The sequence below is a fragment of the Neomonachus schauinslandi genome, chromosome 1 (assembly GCF_002201575.2).
Source record: "Neomonachus schauinslandi chromosome 1, ASM220157v2, whole genome shotgun sequence".
NCBI classification, from domain to species: domain Eukaryota; kingdom Metazoa; phylum Chordata; class Mammalia; order Carnivora; family Phocidae; genus Neomonachus; species Neomonachus schauinslandi.
The window spans coordinates 200929155-200949484 of record NC_058403.1 but is presented as its reverse complement, the minus strand read 5'-3'; the positions used below and the strand labels follow the sequence as shown (position 1 = coordinate 200949484).

Here is a 20330-nt window from a genome sequence, read left to right as displayed (position 1 = left end):
GCATGGTAGGAGCAGGGCAAGGGTCCAGAGTTCCCAGCCAACGGGAGGATACAATTTTTTTTTTTTTTTTTAAGATTTTACTTATTTATCTGAGAGAGGGAGACTGAGAGAGAGAGCACATGAGAGGGGGGAGGGTCGGGAGGGTCAGAGGGAGAAGCAGATTCCCCGCCAAGCAGGGAGCCTGATGCGGGACTCGATCCAGGGACTCCAGGATCATGACCTGAGCCGAAGGCAGCCGCTTAACCAACTGAGCCACCCAGGCGCCCGGGAGGATACAATTTAAACAGCATGGGAACCCCACCTGGTTATGGCTCAGTATCAGGAACACGGGGCTCCCAGGCAGCCTCCCCCTGAAGGAGGTGAACCTGTGCCCCACAAGGCAGAGCAGGCTCCTGGTTCTGTCACCTGCAGGCTGTGTGGTGCTGACTAGGCACCCCATCTGAGCAATGGCAAGGGTAACAGCACCCCCTCCTGGCAAAAGGATGCCAGGCCCCCACTACATGGAAGTGCTTGCTGCCCACAGCTGGACCAGGACCCCATCCATCACTGCCCGGAGCACTGGTGTGACCAGGGACAGTGCACCGCCCTCCTCCTCCCCCTACCCCACACCACTCGGCATCTGCAGAGGTTCTAGGGAACCGATTAGCCTCTCTGGCTGGGTGCTCTCTCCCCCTTCCCCTGATCAAAGCCCACTTGACCTTCAAATACAGCTTAAACTTCCCTCCAGGGCAGGTTTTTTCTGATGCCCCAGAGGAGGGCAGCACCGCCCAACACCCCTAAGCAGACGCTTTCCCCTCACAGCCCTGAGCTTGGCAGAAGCGAAGCCATGACTTTTCCTCGGGTGCCTCCTGGGGCAGAAGTGTGTCTGCCAGGCCACCCCACAGGCTCTCTCTCAGGACACTCATAGAGTAAACACACTCAAATTCAAAGGGCACGATGGCTACATACCACAAGTCAGGGTTGTCAGTGCTGTTTTCTATGCTGAACTGTTCAATCTCTGGTCCCACCTGAGCAACAAATCTGGCCAGTTTCTCTGCAGTTTCCATGGTCTTCATGTCAACTACAAAACAAAGTGACTGTCACATGTCAGTTCTGAGCGGCTGCTTCCAATTTCAACTTTGGGGGGGTGGTTATGGAGACTAATTATAAAGACAGCTGCTCATGTCCCCTCACTGCATCCTTGCCCTTTGCCATGGGACTCTGTAGCTCTGTCCAGCAGGAGATTCTCTTCTCTCCCCCCAAAACTGGGGCTGGCCCTGGGACTCCTGCTGACTGATAGAAGGTGGCATCAGTGTGGAACCTGGGCTTCAGAGGCCTTGAGCACCTCCGCTGCCCTCCTGGAGGCCCAACCCTGTCAGGTGAACAAATCCAGGCTGGCTGCTAGGGGGCAAAAGGCATGTGGCCCAGACATCCCTGTTACCTCAGCCGATGGCCCCACACAACCAGTTGCTGCCTACAAACACACGGGTGGGCCCAGCCCAGTTCAGCAGACTTGGAGCACTGGATACCCCGTTGGAAGGCATAGCTCAGAACGGCTCTTTATACAGCAAAAGCTAGAGAATGTAGCAGTGGTGGAGACTGTTTCCCCTCTCCATTCCCACCTAGTGGTAAGTGCGAAGTACTGGTCGGGGGCAGGCCTGTCGCAGAGAAAAGGTAATGGCCAGAAGAAACTGCAGGTCAGCTAACCCTAAGAAAGGAAACAGAGACCTTGGGAAAGAAAAGGCAGAACGAGAGACGAGGGCAGCCCTACGGAAGGTAAAGAGGAGCAAGAACAGAGGGAGAAATGGATGGAGGCGCTCAAAGCCCCAAGCATGGGCCCAGGGCACAAGCGGGTGGCCAGCAGGAGGACCTGGTAGGGAAGCACGGTGAGTCAGCTTGACCCCTGGACAGGAGGAAGCCGGCTACAGGACTCGAGGGCCAGCCCCTCTAGGAAATAAGAGGAGAGTGCCTCCACGTGCACCTGTCCTGGCCAGGTCCCTGTTGCTCCTGCCTGCTGCACAGATGGCTCAGACCACCCAGGTCTCCCACCCCCAACCCTGAGGGACCCCTGGAGGTTGGAGAGTCGGGGCTGTGGCCCAGAAGAGGGGGATGGGAGTGAGTACCCACCGTCAGCAGATGGGCAGGGAGAGGAGGTCTGAGGGGCTTCAGAGACTCCCACTCCTGCTGGCTTGGGGGATGGGCCCGAGGCTTCTGGGCTGGGGTCCCCAGGAGAGGGTCCGGCCGGGTCAGGCGGGCAGTCCTTGGCAGTTTCATTTCCATCTGGCTGGGACAGCTTTCCCTGCAATGAACCTGGAGCCTGCCGGCCATGGTGTTTCAGTCTGGTGCCCGAGGAGAGGAGGGTCTGGGTCCCAGTGGTTGCTCTCCTCACCTTCCAGCCCCGGAGCCCTTGGGTGCGGAGCAGCCCCCGCCGCCGGCCTGGGAGGAGCCTCTTCTTGAGGCTGCGGATCGCCCGAGCATACAGCATGGCCCGGACCGCACACTCTGCCGCTGTTGGCTTTTGATCTGCTCCTGGCAAGGTGTGGCTCATCCGCTGCATTTCTGCCAGCTTCAGTTTGTAATATTTGTATTCCAGACTACTGTCATCAGACAAAAACCTACATAACAGAACAGGCACAGAAGGACATTGGTTAAAGCAACACCACGTACCGAATTGTTGCTACGATCCCATTTCTCACACCCTTTCCAAGTGGCAGCCTCCCTGCCATCCGAGAGGCTCTGATCCATGGACCCCCTGGGTCCCCGTCCTGCCCACAGTAACTGCAGGGCAGTGGCAGCTCTGGTCCAGCACTGGTCGGTTCCTCCTTGGGTTTCGCCATCCCCAGCGGTGAAGGTGCTCACAACTCCTAGTAGCCTCGTAACATAATCACTCTGGAGCCACAGAGACACTGCCACTCTGTCGCTTGTGGGTGCCGTTTTTGGGAGGTGACACCCTTCAAAGAGCCCAGTGAGGCAGAGTACTCAGAGACCCTGGCTTCAACTGCACCACTGAGGCCAGAGTGCCATGGCTGTGAAATCATGTGCCAGAGTCATAACAAGAACAGTACAGAGGCGCCTGGGTGGCTCAGTCGGTGGAGTGTCTGCCTTCAGCTCAGGTCATGATCCCGGGGCCCTAGGATCGAGCCCCGCATCGGGCTCCCTGCTCAGCAGGGAGCCTGCTTCTCCCCCTCCCTGCCGCTCCCCCTGCTTGTGCATGCTCTGTCAAACAAATAAATAAAATCTTAAAAAAAGACAAAAAAAAACAGTATAGGAAAGAGGAGGTTGAGTCCCGAGTGCCGACACAGAAAGACATCCACGATACAGCCAGAGAGGACAGCAAGCTACAGAAGAACACCAACACTGGTGTGGACCACATGAATCTGCTTTGTGTACATAGATCCACATGCATTCGCTTTTCTCACAGAGTCGACGTCGAAAGAATATAAAGCTAACTTAATTAGCCCTGGGGAATGGACAGTAAGGGGCATGGAGGGAACTCCACACTCTTTACTCTGTTTTCCACTTCGTTAGCACCTTCTTTCAGCTCTATTAATCCTCCCCTTCTAGGGTCTGGACTTTTCTTGCCATTTCCTTCTGGCCTCATGTGGTGAATGCTTACATTCACTCCATTTCTGACAAACGTGTCCTGCGTTGCACTTTCCTCTATGCATGGCTGCAGCCGCATCCAGTGTGCAGGGCGCCCCCTGCTACCTCCTTCTGAGAAGTTCCTAAAGTCAGTTCTCATTCCCCTTCACTCAAAAGTTACTTAGAAGCAAGTTTTATTTTGGCTGTTGTGCTAGTTTTGACTTTTATGCATCGTGGCAATCGTGTAATGTGGCCCATGTGGTTTTCCTTTCCTGGGATGTGCGGAGAGTCTCTCTGGGACCTCACACATAACAGGAGTTCGTGAATGTTCAATTTCAGTTTGTGTTCAAGAAGAATGACTACTGTTTGGTGGGCAGGGCAGCATTTCAGGCGGCCTTCAGTCTGCCTGACGTTAAGAGGCTGCTTTCCTAGGTGCAGTTCCCCATCACCAGTGACAGGAGCCAGCTGGCTGCGTGAAGCAGGGTGCCGGCAGCACGGAGTACCGCGGGGGGCCCCTGGGCGGTAACTCCGTGCGCAGCTCTCGATGCTGCCATCTGCGGTTAAGGTCCGGCTGGGTCTGAGGACACAGGCTGCACGCCGGCTCCGCTGCTGCCCCACGCACTCTGCCGGGCCAGCAGCAGCGTCCTGCACCCTAACGAGCAAGGGTTCCCACATAAAGGAACAGACGGTCTGGTTCTCCTGTGAAACACAGCCCCAGCAAGGGTACCCCTCACCCAGGGCAGAAAGCGGAGTCAGCACCCAGGTGACCCAGAGCCCCAGGATACAAGCCCCTTTCCCCTGGAGAGTTCTGATGCCAAGTGCAGTCTGAGGATGTCAGTCTCCCCAAGTTCTAATGGAACACAACATTAAGAGCACAGAACATTCCCAAGCCAGCCTGCTGGGTTCAAATCCCAGCATGGCCACTTATTAGCCATGAGATTTACTGAACTTTTCTGTGCCTCAGTTCCTCTATCTGTAAGAGGAAGAGACAGTAATAAATTACTTCATCATGTTGTTGTGAGGCTTGAGTTACACACTTTCCATTGTAAGAAAAATGCTTTAAATACTGTGTGGCATTCACGAACTGCTCAACAAACATTAGCACATCATCTTTACCTGTTTATGCCCATTCACTGTGTTCTAAATATTCTCTTATTTGGATGACATCTACGCGTTTCAGAGAATTATATTCAAGCCTCCTGCCATGATATAGATCGATCAATTCCTCTTATATTTCTAAGTGTTGTTTATTTACACAGCTCTAAGCTACAGAGTTCAGGCATCAAGATTCCCAACTATTGGGGTGCCTGGCTGGCTCAGTTGGCTAAGCGTATGACTCGGTTTCTGCTCAGGTCTTGATCTCAGGGTTGTGAGTTCGAGACCTGTGTTGGGCTCCATGAAGACTGTGCCTGGTCAGTAGCCTACTTTGCCCCCTTTTATGCTTTTCTCTGTTTTGTGTGAAACGACTTTTACATACTTTTTTTTTTTTTTGATAGCCTTTGCTTGGTATGTCATTTTCCATTTTTTCCCCCACTCTGTTCTATTTATCTCTGAGAGGAAGCAATAGTTGGTACTTTTAAACCCAAGTCCCTGGTAAAGGTGGCACCATTGTACTCGTTTCCTATTTGCCCTCCTTTTTTATTTTTTTTCCCTTTCTTGCTTTTCATTGGGATGAATACATTTTCTTTTTGGCTTCACCCTCTATAGTAGTGTGGAAGTTATAAATCCCACTTCTATGTCTTTACTGGCTAATCAGATTAATATACACTTAAACTATTATTTTCTGTGTTCAGAACTAGTCACTAGCTATATCCTCACACTTTTTTTTTTGTCAGAGAGAGAGAGAGGGAGAGGGAGAGAGAGCACAAGCAGGGGGAGCGGCAGGCAGAGGGAGAAGCAGGCTCCCTGCTGAGCAAGAAGCCTGAAGCGGAATTTGATCCCAGGACCCTAGGATCATGACCTGAGCCAAAGGCAGATACTTTAACTGACTGAGCCACGCAGGCGTCCCTATATCCTCACTTTTAACAGGACGAGAACCTTAGTATCCATCTCTTTCCTGCTACTTACCACCTTACATTGTCTAGATTATCTGGGGTTTTAGGGTCCATGTCCGCGCCCCCACCCCAGCATCAATTATTTAGATCTTGTATTTGCTTTGAGGCCCTTGGACAATCCTGCTGGGGCCAGCCAAGAGGGATTCAAGCCCACATGCTTTCTCCTCAGTCTGTAAACATGTGCACATGGTGGGCTGTCCCTGTAGGGCATAGTCCAGCAAGGGTCAGGACCATCCCACTCTGAAGGGACAACTTAGAAGATGGGAAAAACAAAGTGACATATTCTTTCACTTCTACATCTTACATCCTTGGGACCATTCTATGGGCCTGCTGCTTTGCAATCTCTCTCATAGAGAATGGAGGAAGCTTTGTGAACGGGTGCTCCTGACAAGGAAGCAAAGCTGCAGTGGGTGTCTGCACTACTACTGTTATTTTAGGGCACCAGAAGGTGCAGGCCGCCTCAGTGAGCGGCAATGGCCAGTTCTGTCCACAAGGCCCGGCTGTGAACAAACCAGTGTTTGCTCCTCCTTGTAGGGAGGCAGAAGTTGCAAATCTCTGCTGTTCCTTGAAGGGCTGAGATAACGCAAAGCCTTCTTACGTGTTTCCTAAGGTCTGAACTTTTACTAACTAATAAAAAGAACCTAACACAGCACTGGAGTCTAGCAAGAAGGTGGTTTTCTGATGAGTGACTGAGAGGAGAGAGAGCTAAATCCTCACTTATCTTCATAGGATTTCAACAGTGATGGCTAAAACTGATAGATCAAGGAAGAGCAACACAGGCTTATCATCAAGAGATAATTTAGAAGTTTAAAATACCAAAAGAGACTGACTGCGAGGAGTAGAACTGGCATGGGAACTGGTCAAAGCGGAAACATTTTGCGTTTCTTAATTCAACTGATTTTTATAAACTACATACACGGACTCCTTTAAGAATTCTAATGTACACACCAAAGCCCTAACCTTACTAGCTTCTTATCATTCTTTCTTGGCACCATATCTTTTCCTCTGATAGTCTCTGGTAATTTCTTCTGAAGGAGTTTTCCAGGAGTCAAGTCTGAGTCCAGCTCCCTAATCTCTTCTTCATCTGGGTCTATTCTAGCCAACCGCTGGGATTTTTATTTCAACAATCAGACTTCATTTCCCAGATCTTTTTTTTTTTTAAATAAATGTTTTATTTATTTATTCATGAGAGTCAGAGAGGCAGAGGCAGAGGGAGAAGCAGGCTCCCTGCCTAGCAGGGAGCCCGATGCAGGACTCGATCCCAGGACCCTGGGATCATGACCTGAGCCGAAGGCAGACGCTTAACCATCTGAGCCACCCAGGCGCCCAATTTCCAAGATCTTTAACAGGTTCTTTTCCAAAAACAAAAAGCTCCTGTTTCATGGATACAATATACTATTATCCACCGAAGACTGTTAACTACACACATATATTTTTACACTAACTTTTTTTCTTATGTAACTCAGTCTTCTCAGGTGTCAGCTCTATTTGTTGAGTTTGGTGACTTTCCTTCATGATGTTCATTTTTCTCAAATATTTGATTTCTAATTCAATGCTTATTTCTGATTTTGTACCCCACCTCCCATATGTACAACTCTGGTTATGGTTTTGTCTGTTACCACTGGCCATCAGTGATCATGAGCCTGGTTGGTCATGATGCAGAGGCACATGTCCCTCTTCTCGGGGTCCCCTTTCCCTCCAGCCCAATCACGTGGAAATTGCCCAAGACTTTCAAGTCTGGAGAGTACTTTACCCAAGAGGGTTTGGTCTCTGCTTTCACCTGTCAATCTGAGGCTACCTAGCTTCCTTCCTTCAGCACGCACACAGATTGAGAGCCAGAACCTGGATGAGAATCTCAACTCTATCTTACTAGCTTTGCACTCTTTAGGTAAGAGGCCTCTTTGAGCCTCAAGTCTCCTATCTGTAAAATAAGGATGACAACATACCTGCCTCATAAGATTTATGAGGATTCAGTCAGCTAGTGCTTAAATCAGAAAAGCGCCGACAATAGTACCAAGTGCAGAGAAAGCAAAAAGTGTTTGGTAATAAAGTTTTCAATAAATTATGATGGAACAATTTGCTTATTGGGCTGTTTTTTTTTTTTTAACTTTTAAGTTATATGCCCACCTCATTCTAAATATGAAAATAATACAAATGAGTCTGAGAATTCTGTAAAAATAAAACCATATAAGCTCCAACCCTTCCCCCTGGTAAATCATGCTGGTTAAGACCAAAACTCTAGTACTGTTACGTGGCAATTTATGCCTTTCAAGCATTTTGTCAACTGGGACAGATAACCCACAGAAAGTAACCTGATGATAAAGAACGATGGCTTCCACCAGGGGCAACTCCTGCCCCCAGTGGCCAGCTTCTGGAATGGAGGATTCTACTGGCATCCAGTGTAAGGGGGAAGGCAAAGGATGCTAATAAATATCCTGCAAAGCACAGGACAGTCCCCACCAGAGGATTATCCAGTCTCAAAGGTCAATCATGCTGCAGCTGAGAAAAAGCGACAGAGATCAAAGGCCTGTAAAGTTAATTTTCTTCTTCTTTTTTTTTTTTAGATTTTTTATTTATTTATTTGAGAGAGAGAGCACACATGAGAGGGGACAGGGTCAGAGGACGAAGCAGACTCCCTGGCGAGCAGGGAGCCCGATGCGGGACTCGATCCCGGGACTCCAGGATCATGACCTGAGCCGAAGGCAGTCGCTTAACCAACTGAGCCACCCAGGCGCCCCAAGTTAATTTTCTTCTTAACCCAGCAATTTCACTCCCAGATACTACCCTAATAAATGCCAGAAATGTAGACAGAAATAAACAGAAAACATTGTTCATCATAATGGTATTTACGGTAGGGAAAAACTGGAAAGAATCTAAGAACTCATCAATGGGCAATGGTTGAGTATGCTAGGGTACCTGTGTACAAAGGAAGAGCATGTACCCACTGCTAAAGGGACAGTGATGTTAGGTTTGAAACCTAGGACACACTGAGAGGGAGAAGTGGTGGAGCTCTGAGTGACAGTATCTTTACCTTATTACTTTTTTCTATTTTTACAAAGGACATATGCCACTTTTATGATTTAAAAAAAAGTCAGGGGCGCCTGGGTGGCTCAGCTGGTTGAGCATCTGACTCTTGGTTTTGGCTCAGGTCATGATCTCGGGGTCCTGGGATCAAGCCCTGCATTGGGCTCTGCGCTCAGTGCGGAGTCTGCTGGAAATTGTCTCCCTTTCCCTCTGTTCCCCCCCTGCTCACATGCTCTCTCTCTCTCAAATAAATAATAAAATCTTTACAAATAAATAAATAAATAAATCTTTAAAAAAAGTTAAAGTATGAACATTTTCCACTTGCAGCAATCTAGAGATAATCCTAAACACACAAGAAAATAGGCTGCACTAAGCCATTTGCTGAAGCAGTTTGAAACAGTATACAATCAAAATCATTCTGAAAGTCTAACCAGAGAGGGATGGCTAACTAAACTCTGGCCACCTCCTCTATGGACTAATAAACGCAGCTGTCTGAAAATGTTTATGAAAGATAAAGAATACGAGCATTTTCCGGTGTTACCTAAAATGAGCAGAAAAAATAAATACGTAAACCCCAAAAGAGCAGGATATATTATATCATAGTAAAATCACAGCTATATTAAACAAAAACCCAAATAGCCCTCAGTGGGCAGAGAGACTGGAAGCAAACAGGCAAAACTGGCAGTAGATGTCGGTGGGCATACGAGGGGCTTCACCCTTGTTCTCAACTTCCTCTAATAAACAAGTACTGCATTTATGCTGAAAACTTTAATTTTAAAAACTTGCTCCATTCGTGTGAAGAGGCAGTAAGGCAAAAGGAGAAGAGAGTTGAACAAACAGTAGCAGTAAGTCACGAACAACTGCTGTGACCCATCCCTTATCTTCACGTGCTCTCTGCATGCACCTCTCACCTCATCCTTAAGCCAGCACAGAGGCACGAGGGGCTCCTGGACCGGACAAGAGAAGGCCACATGGCAGGGTGGCAGCAGGGCTGGGAATTGAATGTCAGTGAACCCAACCCTCTCTCATGCTGTTCCCATTGGCTAACACCACTCCTCAAAATTAATACCTCACCCTCTGTGTTGGACACCATCAAGACACAAATTTTGCCGTGTGTTCTATGGGAGGGATTCGGAGGGCCAACATTTAAAGACCTACCAGTAAGCAGGGTCCTCCTTGAGAAGAGCTCTCTCTTTGGGAGATAGGCTGCCTCCGACAACACGAGTGACCAGCTGGTCGATTGTGTCCACCACCTTGTGATCCGCTCGCTGAGGGACTGCTGGAACACACAAGAGGGCTTTTCTGAGAAACACACTGGACCACATGGGGCCTGGGATGACCAGGACGGAGTCAGAGGCTTAGGATGGAACCTAAGCAGGCACCAGTGACCAAAATCCTCATTCAAGAGAAATCAGCATTGAAAAGAGGAGAGCAGCATGGTATTCTAAAAACCAATACCCAAAATATCATCCCAAAAGACAGAACAGCATAACCACTAGAAGAAAAAGTCACAAGCTTTTAGTGACTGTACAGAACAATATATGCATATATTCCACAGAAGGAAATGATATGTAGCAATTCTATTCTGCTTGTCAGGTATTGCTTAACTGGAATGTTCATATTAAGTGAAAAACATATAAAGATATAAAATGTAACTCAGTAGGGCGCCTGGGTGGCTCAGTCGTTAAGCGTCTGCCTTCGGCTCAGGTCATGATTCCAGGGTCCTGGGATCGAGCCCCGCATCGGGCTCTCTGCTCCGCGGGAAGCCTGCTTCTCCCTCTCCCACTCCCTCTGCTTGTGTTCCCTCTCTCGCTGTGTCTCTCTCTGTCAAATAAATAAATAAAATCTTAAAAAAAAAAAAAGGTAACTCAGTATAAAATACATAAAAAAAAAATCTAGATTATGATTCCCAATATGAAGGAGCAAAGAAAAGATACACAAATACGGACATGTGGAGAAAAAAAGAAGGAAATATGTCAGAATGTTAATAGATATTATCTATGGGTAGATTTACCAGAGACTTCATTTTCTTTGTGCTTTATCTATAAAAAATAAATATGCATGTTTTATAATCAGAAAACATACATATAGATTTGCAAAGAAAAATTCCCTAATCAAAAAAGTCAGTGGCCCTAGGATAGGTGTTCATAGAAAATATTTGCTGAATACATGAAAAGAAAAACATTTCTTAAAGTGTAAATTTCCTTCAATATGAAGTGTGTTTTTTTTTTTTAAAGATTTTATTTATTTATTTGAGAGAGAGAGAGCACATGAGGGGGGGAGGGTCAGAGGGAGAAGCAGGCTCCCTGCTGAGCAGGGAGCCCGATGCGGGACTCGATCCAGGGACTCCAGGATCATGACCTGAGCCAAAGGCAGTCGCTTAACCAACTGAGCCACCCAGGCGCCCAAAGTGTGTGTTTTTTGTTTTTGTTTTTAAGTAGGGTCCAGGCCCAGTGTGGAGCCCAACAGGGGGCTTGAACTCAGGACCCTGAGATCAAGACCTGAGCTGAGATCAAAAGTCTGATGTTTGACTGAGCCACCCAGGTGCGCCCCTCCTTAATGAGTTTCAATTTACAACGCCACTGGCAACACAGAAGAGCAGCTGGCCCTCAATTAATAAGACTGTTTAGTTTTCTGATATTTGCTAGTTTTAATTGCACAGAATGGTCTGTTTATTTAGTCATTCGATAAAAACCACTCCTGAACTGGAGAGGTCTTCCAGTTTGTTCTGTGGAGTAACTGCACTGTCCAGTCCTTGCTTATGTCTCAGTTGCAGCTTTAAACTTATTTTAAACCTCAGTGTGAGCTCTTTACACCGGCTAAATGCATTCTTCAATTGTCATGCTACTGCAATTATTTCCCCTTTGAAATTCCTTTCCTTTTTTTTTTTTTGTTATCGGCTCTCATCCTACAGAATTGCTGGTTTTACAGAATGCTACCAAAGAATAAAAGGTTCAGAGTTGGAAGCTTTGAAAAACAACGTAATTTGTGGATCACTGCAACCATCTCTCGAGAAGGTAACCATAAGCAAGCGTCCCAGCTTTGGCCCCACAATCCTCTTCCCCTGACCATATTCTATAGAGGGGAACTAAAAAATAAAAAATAACAATAGTGGTAACCAAAACATTCAACTGAAGATGTCATCTCCACATTTCTGACAGTAATGTGAGCACTGGCGGGACATACCCCATGAGACATGGGCGCTCCTGCCCTCTACCTGCTGTCCAGACAGCCCAGGCTTGCAGACGTCAATTACAAGGGAACCCAGCTCTGCTCAGCCTCAGAGGCCTCTAGTAAAAGGCAGCACAGTCCCACATGAAGGGAAGGGTGAGGTAATTTACATTAGGTCAGTATCATGATGCAGCAAATGCTGCTGAAACACAGAAAAAGGCCTTTGATGATCCTATAAAAGAATAGACTGTAGTGTTTTCAGCACAGCAATACTGGTGCTATGGGTGCACCCGCATGGCAACAAAACCAGAAAATAGTGGTGGGCAACTTTAGGTTATGGGTGTTTTTCTCCTCCTTCAAACAAAGTGCTTCAGTATCATCATGACACTGACTTTCCACTCCACTATGAGGGGTGTGGGGAGGAGGGGTCCTGCTTCAGCCCTGAGCCCACTTCTGAAGGCTCCCTCTCCAGGAGTAGCTGTGGCTGCCCATCCATGGTGGGACCTACCCAGTGCCTGATGTAATCAGGGCTGCATAAGGGTGTAGAGGAGTAAAGAGATTCAGGGACAAACAAGGCTTTCCCACTTGGCTGGGGCAATGGAAGCTGAAACCTGCCTTCTGGGGAAAGGGACTTCCTCCTGAGGTAAAGGGGAGGGAAGTGCTTCATCGTGAGTCACATGGGCACCACATATGCTCATGACCTCTGGGATGTCTGGGCTAGGACATGACCTCTAGGATGTCTGGGTGCTAAGAGGGAGAGAGGACACCAAACAGCCAAATGTTTATAATACCTCTGTTGTTGTTTTTTTTTTCTTAGTATTACCTCTTTCTTGGCCTTTCTGGAACCTCCCCAAAGCTGACTCCTTAACTGCAGGTTACCAGATGTACCTAATTGATCTATCGACTTTTAGCTGTTCTAGAAAAGTGAGTGGGTAGAAAGGTGCTTCTACTACCTGGGCTGACGTGGCTAATCTCTGCTGGTCCCTCAACACAGCTCAAACATGGCCTCCCCAACTCCCCTGGGCTAGGGTCTCTTCCATCCCCCTAAACCTGGCACAGGAGGAGCTGGGTTTTGAGACTTCTGTCGCTTAGGAGCCTGGGGACTCTCCAGAGACAGTACCCAGTGTTTACTTTCCCCTCTACTTATACCTTAGGGTGGGGGGAGGGAGATGCTGTAACAAGGGCTTCTTAACCTTGGCTGCAGGATGGTACAAACCCCCCAGAAAGCACAGGCAGAATTGTGTACAAATATGTGTGCATTTTTCCTGGCAAGGGCCACAGCTTTTGATCAGATTCCCAAAGGAATCTGTGACCCAGAAATGTCTAAGGACTTCTGTGGTAGACAGAAGATTCCTAATATACGCTTTCAGAATGAATAGCAGACATGCACCCTGGCCAATATGAGTTTTCTACTAAAACTCTGTTTCCAGTTGGCTAAAAAACTTCTGTGCAAAAATCTCAAAGAAAATAAGAGACATTACAAGAAAACATGAAAAACAAACTAATCACAATAAATAGGAACTTTCAGTGCTTTCCTTACCATCACTCAGACCACTCGGAGCCTTGGCCTGAATTTCCGGTTTGGTAGGAGGAACCATTTTCTCCTCCTCTTGGGTTGGCTCAGGTTCAGCTTTCTTGACCTGGAGCGGACACCCACTGCTGACCAGCCAGGCCTTCAGGTGATCGATGTATTCTCTCCCAAACAGAGTAGAGTCTTCGAAATTTGGAAATGCGGCAGGAGAAGGAGCTATATCTTGGAGGCCCACGGCTTCTAAGATTTTCTCCTGCCGGAAAGAAGACGCCAAGGAGAAAGTCTGTCCCAAAAGGGCTAAAGATTTCCGGCAGAGAGAATTGGTGGTCTCCAGGGCAATAGCCAAGTCCAGGGGGTTACTGAGGGTCTTCATCTTGACACTCAGCTCATAGGCATTGCACGCCATGAGCAGGGGTGTTACACTCTTCAGGAGCCGGTCTTGAAGCCTCATTATGTACTTGTCAAAGGGCTTTATGATTTCAAAAAAGCAATTTTTGGTCTTCACAGCACCTTTGTCTAAAAGCATGTTTAAAAACTCGTTATCAACTCTGGGTGTTTTCAAAGCAGAGTGCTTTAAAAATTTGATAGTAAAAAAGCAAAAATCTCTGTGCTCTGGTTTTAAGGAGCATTTGAACGAAGCGAGCATTTTAGCACAGGTTTCGGTTTCGAGTTCAAAGAGAGTCTGGAAAAGCTGGGAAAATTTAACATCATCTTTTATGGTATGGAATCCTGCCCATTTGATTATTTCTATCCCAAATCTTGAAAAAACGTCAGACTTATCTATGAGGTCAAAGCTCATCTTTCTTCTGGGGAGCCGAATATCCTTCAAATTGAGCCCCAAAGGGATCTGAGTGGGAAACTGGATATCTTCTGTCCCTGGGTTTGTCCCCAGGGTCACATCAGGACTTGAGGTGGTTTTCTGGATTTGGTTGGTGCCCTGAGTTTTGGGAGTAATACGATTTACAGTGGGTACTTTCTTTGTACTCACACTTCTTAGTGTGACAAGTTTCCCGACTCCCCCTTTAGTTGGGAGTAGGCCCTGAGTCTCTCCCTTCCCTAAAAGGGCCCCTTCCTGGTCAACGATGTTTAGACCTCGGCCTCTGCCCTGGACTTGGGCACTGCCCCTGAGCACAGAGTCTGCCTCCCCTGGACGGTCCACGTCATAATCCCGACTCTCTTTCTCCAAACACTCTTTCTCAATCAGCCTGGAGGAACCAAAGTCCCCCAGTAGTGCAGAAGGACCAAAATTATACTCCTGTGACCAAGGGGATTCTTGAGAAACGGAGTGGGCAAAGTCTTGTTCCCAAGAGCCACGGAGTGCAAATTTCCAGTCCTGAGAACGGAAATGTCCCAATTTCCGGTGGCCAAAAACCTGGTCTCGGGAATCAGGGTGGGAAAATTCCAAATCCCGGCCACACTCTTTGCGAAAGTAGTTGTCTTCACTTACAGAAGGATTGCTTGATCTGAAGGAAGGTCCTGGAAATACATCACCTCTCAGGCTTTCTCTTCCAGTGTCTCGAGGGTGGGCTACAGATCCAGCCAGAGTATATCTGCTGTCACTAGGAATGTCATCATACATATCTGCTCTGGCTCTTGGGACTGTCCTTAGAAGATCTGAAATAGATGATCCAAAGAGGAACAAAAAGGTAATTTAGACCAGAGGTTGCAAAAAGACAGTCCACACACCACCAGCCAGCAGGGGTCCTTTATTTGCCAGAATGCATTTAAAAAATCTGTGTTTGTTTCTAACATTTAAAATGTGTGTGGCTTTACTTAAAAATCTGGATTTACAAATTCTAAAAACAGAATACCTACAAGCACTGGGCCTGCATGTGCCTGGATGACAGTGCACAGAGGCTGGGCAGTGGTGCTCCTAATTCACTCGGCCTTCTTGTCCTGGCTCTGCAGGCATCTGTTTTATAAGCCCTCTTTTTGACTCGGGAAAGGGTGTCTGGTCCCCAAATAACCTGGGCTTCTTCACTACAACTGGAACACTTGTACATTTCTACTTCTAGCACACAGTAGACAGTTTCTCTGGAGGCTGCCTGCCCACCCTCCCTCGGGGGAGAAAGTGTTAGGTCACAGTGCCACTGAGGCAGGAGCCATGTCGGACACTACACCCACCACAGCCAACCACAGCTGAGCATCTGACCCAAAGGTGGCAGACAGGCTCCCTGCAAAGGTCCACTGGGCCAACCAATCCTCTGAAAAAACAGAGACTAAAACAGGTAAGAGAGAACACAGAAGCTAAACAAGCCGCAGCAAGAGAGGCCACAGTGAAAACTGAACAGTAGTAGAAATGAGAAAATAGAAATGAGAAAAATAGGAACCTGAATTTGCATTTGCTTATTCACACATAAAGAAACTCTGTAAAAACCAGGAACATGGGAACAGCAGGCCTCAGGGAGACTTTGCAGAGTAGCTTTCTAACTTTCTAGCTTATGAATCAAAATATTACCTAGTCAAGACGTCAAATAAAAGGGAGAGAGATGCCAGGGAGTAGTAATGGGCGAAGAGACCACAAGAAGCTAAAGCTTTATATAAACCCAAATTTATTTGTTCAACAAGTACTTGCTGAGCAACTACTGTGTGTGGGCACTGCTCTAGGCAATGGAGTTATATAGCAGGGAAAGGAGACAACAAAATCCCTACTCCGCTGGATTTATCAGTTCAGGGAGCCAAACAATAAACAAAAATCCATCACATGTACAAAAGTGCCAATAAGAAATATCAAGCAGGCAAGACCATGAAGAGGGAGAGACGTTTTCAGACAGGCTGGCCAAGGAAAGCTGCTCTGACAACAATGTATTTGTGCAGAGAGGCCTGGTGTCGGGGGCCAGACTGCGCAGTTATGGGGGAAGCCTTCCAGGCAGAGGGAGCATCAGGACAAAGCCCTGAGGTAACACTAGCAGGGAACAAGTGTAGCCAGAATGGAAGAGAGTAACGGTGGCAAAGTGGTAAGAAGGTGGCTCCTAAACTCTACTGCACACTGGAGTCCTTGGGGATCCCCAGGCATTCTGATTTAATTAATTGGGATGGGGTGTGGCCTGGGCATTAGGGTTTTTAAAGGGTCTCCAGGGGGCTGTCTAGGTGGCTCAGTCGGCTGAGTGTCAGACTCTTGATTTTGGTTCATGATCTTAGGTTCATGAGACTGAACTCCACGTCTGGCTCCACGCTCACTGTGGATTCTGTTTGTCCCTCCCCTTCCCCCTCTGACCCTCCCCATGCACACGAGCGTGCTCTCTAGCTTGCGCGCGCTCTCCCTCTCTCTCTCATAAATAAATAAATAAATAAATAAAATCTTAAAGGGTCCCCAGATGATTCTAACAAGCAACAAAGTTAAGGAACCACTATGCTAGAGGATGTGAACAGAATGGGGGTAACAGATCAAGTCAGGCCCTCAATGGGACTCTATAGTTTACTCTGAACAAGATGGAAAGCCATGAAGGGGTTCAGAGCAAAGGGGCGACCTCACAGGCTAGTGCAGGGAATTGACCACCAGGTACAAGAGTGGATATGGATGTTCCAGCAAAAAGTCCACTGGGATAATCCAGGTATTGATGGCTATTGCTGGCACGGTTAGGGCAGTAGCATTAGGAAGAGTGGTGGATGGAGTCTGCACAACGGGATTTTCAGATGCCTTGTAAAGCAATACAGACTAGAACAGACACAGTGAAAGGCCAATCGATGGACCTAGCTCTGTGACAAAATGGTGGTTCCAGAACCATCTAGCATCCTGCTGGTTTCCTAGTACAGCTCCTACCCCCCATCTTTCTTGAGGAGACTAAGATACATATTGACATTTGAGTCTCTACATAAAAATAAACCAAGATTTAAATCTCCAGATATATATGTGTATATATACATATATATATGCATAAACATATACACAAAAATGTGTGTATACACATATATCAATACGTAAGTATTTAGGATTACATAAACATATCATAGAAGAACTGAAGGATTCACAAAACACCACAGATATGGTTACCTCTGAGGGGTAAGAAAGCACCTAAAGACTTTTACATTATACTCCTAACTACTGTTTTGTTTTGATTTATTTGCCAGACAGAGTGCACGTGTGTGCGCACAAGCAGGGGGAGCAGCAGAAGCAGGCTCGCCACTGAGCAGAGCCTGATGTGGGATCCCAGGACCCTGGGATCATGAACTGAGCTGAGTGAAGGCAGATGCTTAACTGACTGAGCCACTCAGGTGCCCCATACTCCTAACTACTTCTTAATTCTTCTAATCCCTTATAATGGGAAGGTTTTTGTGTAAAAATACTCAAGCATTTTTAAAAATTCAGAATCTGAAGACAGCTTCTAGGCTTTGGTTTCTCCACATCCAAAGTACACAAGTTATCCCTGCCCCAAGAACTCAGACTCACTCAGTCAACACTGAGGAAGTTTCCTCAGTGGAAACTGGCTCAGGGGCTGGTGCAGGGAGCAGCAGAGGCCCAAAGGAGGCCTGGAGGAGGCTGGCCCACCTCAAAAAAGGGAGTGCTCAGGGGCCTGGAAGAGCAATCAAATCAACCTCAAAGCCTGCAGGAGCTTCCTGGAGGAAGGCATGTGCAAGCTGGGTCTTAGTGCCCGAGAGACTTAACCAGGCTAGGCTGGGCTGGGCTGGGGAGGGATTCAAAGCACAAACAGGCAGCACAGTGTCACTGAAACATGAGCCCCAAAGGCAGGACATGAAGGCTGGGAGCCTTATGTGGCACGGTGAGGGACCTCCCTGTCATCCTGCAAACAGTGTGTGCACCATTTTTGATTCTGCTGGCCTGACATTTCAAAACTTTCCAAGGGGAATGTTTTCAGGCAAGGCCTACACTTGGCAACCTCCCATGCCCTCGTCTTGTACACATCACTATTAATTATTACCCGGTTGCTCCTGCACTTGTCTGAGGATATAACCCCGAAATGGGGAGCCTCAAAAGTCCAAGTAGGGCCTTGACCCAGCAAGGGTGGCATTAATAGATCTGTCGGGGAGGCCTATTTGAGGGGAATGGAGCCAGAAGCTGAGAGATCGTTCAGGAGATTACTGCCATAATCCAGGCGAGAACTAGTAAGAGCTCCAATCTGGGAAGGGGTGGTGGGGATGGAGCCAGGAGATTGATTCAAGAACCCTTCTTTAGGTGGGGGAGGATGCCTGGGGCAGAGAAGCTTCAGATAATTACAATATCCCCTTCTGCATAATGATTTGACAGGAAGACCAAGAGATAACTTTATCTCTCCTTAACAAATAAGGAAGGTAGGATCTGAGGAGTTGAATAGTTTGCCCAAGGCATTGATATCCTCCAGCCCTTACTCTAAAAGAATGCCCAATAGCTACCCTCCCCCCAAAGAAACCAAGCACTTTAATTCACCTTGAGCTTTAAACTGAAGAGCTTCACCTACGGCCTCACCACTGGGGTCCATGTGATATCGGTTAGCTTTTTCTTGCAATACAGCATCAAAAGTCTCCTGTGCAATTCGCCTAGCTGCCATGTTTCTCTGACCTGTAGTGAGAGGGGAAAAAAAGACACTAAGAACGACAACTAACGCTCACACAGCCTGCTCAATTTCACCTAATCCTCAAAGTGATGAGACAGTAATCTATAATTCAACATGGTGCTTCAGAGGGAGGCCGGATTATTTTAAGGGGGCTTCTGCCCTCACGGAGCTCACAGGTGCGTTGGTTAGAAGGAGCACAGCAAGCACTGTGATCTTAGACAATCTATATTGCTTCTCTGAGCCCATTTCCTCAGAATCCCTATCTGTTGGGGTTTACTGGAGAACTGCAATGAAGCAACACACACAACTGAATGTAACAGCGTGGAGGGGAGGAGCATAACCCTCGCAAATGGTGGTCAGGAGAGATGCGATCTTTCCCATTTCTATTTTCCTATTTCACAGACTCGCAAAGAGGCTCTGAGAACTGACCTGCCCTCTGAGAACAGCCTCTCAACAAGTGAGCGTTGGAATCCCTGGCCAGTGACAGAGCTCGCTCTGTACCAGGTCCTCTTGTAGGAAAGGGACTCTCACAATCTCGTTTACTTCTTCTAACAACCCAGTGAAAAGCGGGTCCTGTTATGAATGACATTACACAGAAGAAGAGAAAGACTCAGGCTAAGTGACCCACCCAAGGTCAGAGAGCCCAGACCGGAACCTGGAAAACAGGGCACTGGTAGTGGGGACAAAGCCCTGAAGACTGACTAGAACACGACTGAAAGCAACGCTGAGGAACCCAGTGGCTGCGTCCTTAACCAAAATATCCCTTCCATCTTGAAACCTTCAACCTCAAGACCCAAACCTGCCCTTCCTTCGAGCCATTTCTTAAAACCATCACCCCTTTTTCTCATTCTTAAGCCCTTTTCCTGGGGCGCCCCTTGTTCTCCGCTATCGAAGGGCAGGGTCTCCCCGTCAGCCGGCTCCGGATCAAATCGAGTGACCTAACCTTTTTGCGCCTCCGTTTCCCCATCCATAGAACGGGCAGCTAATAGCGAGGGCTGCTGTGGGGATTGAACCAGGTAAAAAATGGTAAAGAGCCCAATACAGCGGTTGGCCGCAGTAATCCCCCTACGAACGGAGCCGCTCCGAGCTCGGGTGGAATGAATGAACGAATGGACCCTTTCGGGCGTGGCCCGCCTCCTACCCGCCTCCGAGAACGAAGACAAGGGGGCGTCGGGCCTGGGAGGCCGAAGACCGCCCCCCAGGCCGACCAGGCGGGGACGCGGCCGACGCACAGCCCGAGGGCCGAGCTCGCGGCGTCATCGCGGGGACCCGGGGCCCCCGGAGCGGAACCCGAGCTTCCCACCTGGGGCCCGCCCACAGACGACGCCCGGGCCCAGGCCTCACCCCGAACCCACCGCGCGCGGAGCCGCCCCCGCCGTCGCCTCAGGCTCCTCACCCGCCGCCGCCGCCGCCGCCGCCGCCGCCGCCGCCGCCGCCGCCGCGCGAGGCGGGGCCATGCAAATGAGCCAACGGTCTCCGCAGCGCCGCGCCGCGCAG

At 48.3% G+C, this 20330-nt stretch overlaps 1 protein-coding gene across 1 annotated transcript in view; it reads right to left on the bottom strand.

The window, feature by feature from the left end:
- The window catches only part of SUGP2 (SURP and G-patch domain containing 2), a 33467-nt gene extending 13177 nt beyond the window's left edge, over window positions 1–20290 (bottom strand). Inside the window, exons 1-6 of the mRNA XM_021683095.2 lie at window positions 20255–20290; window positions 18707–18833; window positions 13351–14955; window positions 9798–9918; window positions 2107–2594; window positions 949–1060 (exon numbers count right to left, since the gene is read on the bottom strand). Of these exons, the coding sequence (XP_021538770.2) occupies window positions 949–1060; window positions 2107–2594; window positions 9798–9918; window positions 13351–14955; window positions 18707–18833; window positions 20255–20290 (2489 nt within the window). The remainder of the gene's footprint in view (window positions 1–948; window positions 1061–2106; window positions 2595–9797; window positions 9919–13350; window positions 14956–18706; window positions 18834–20254) is intronic.
- Window positions 20291–20330: the final 40 nt, after the last annotated feature.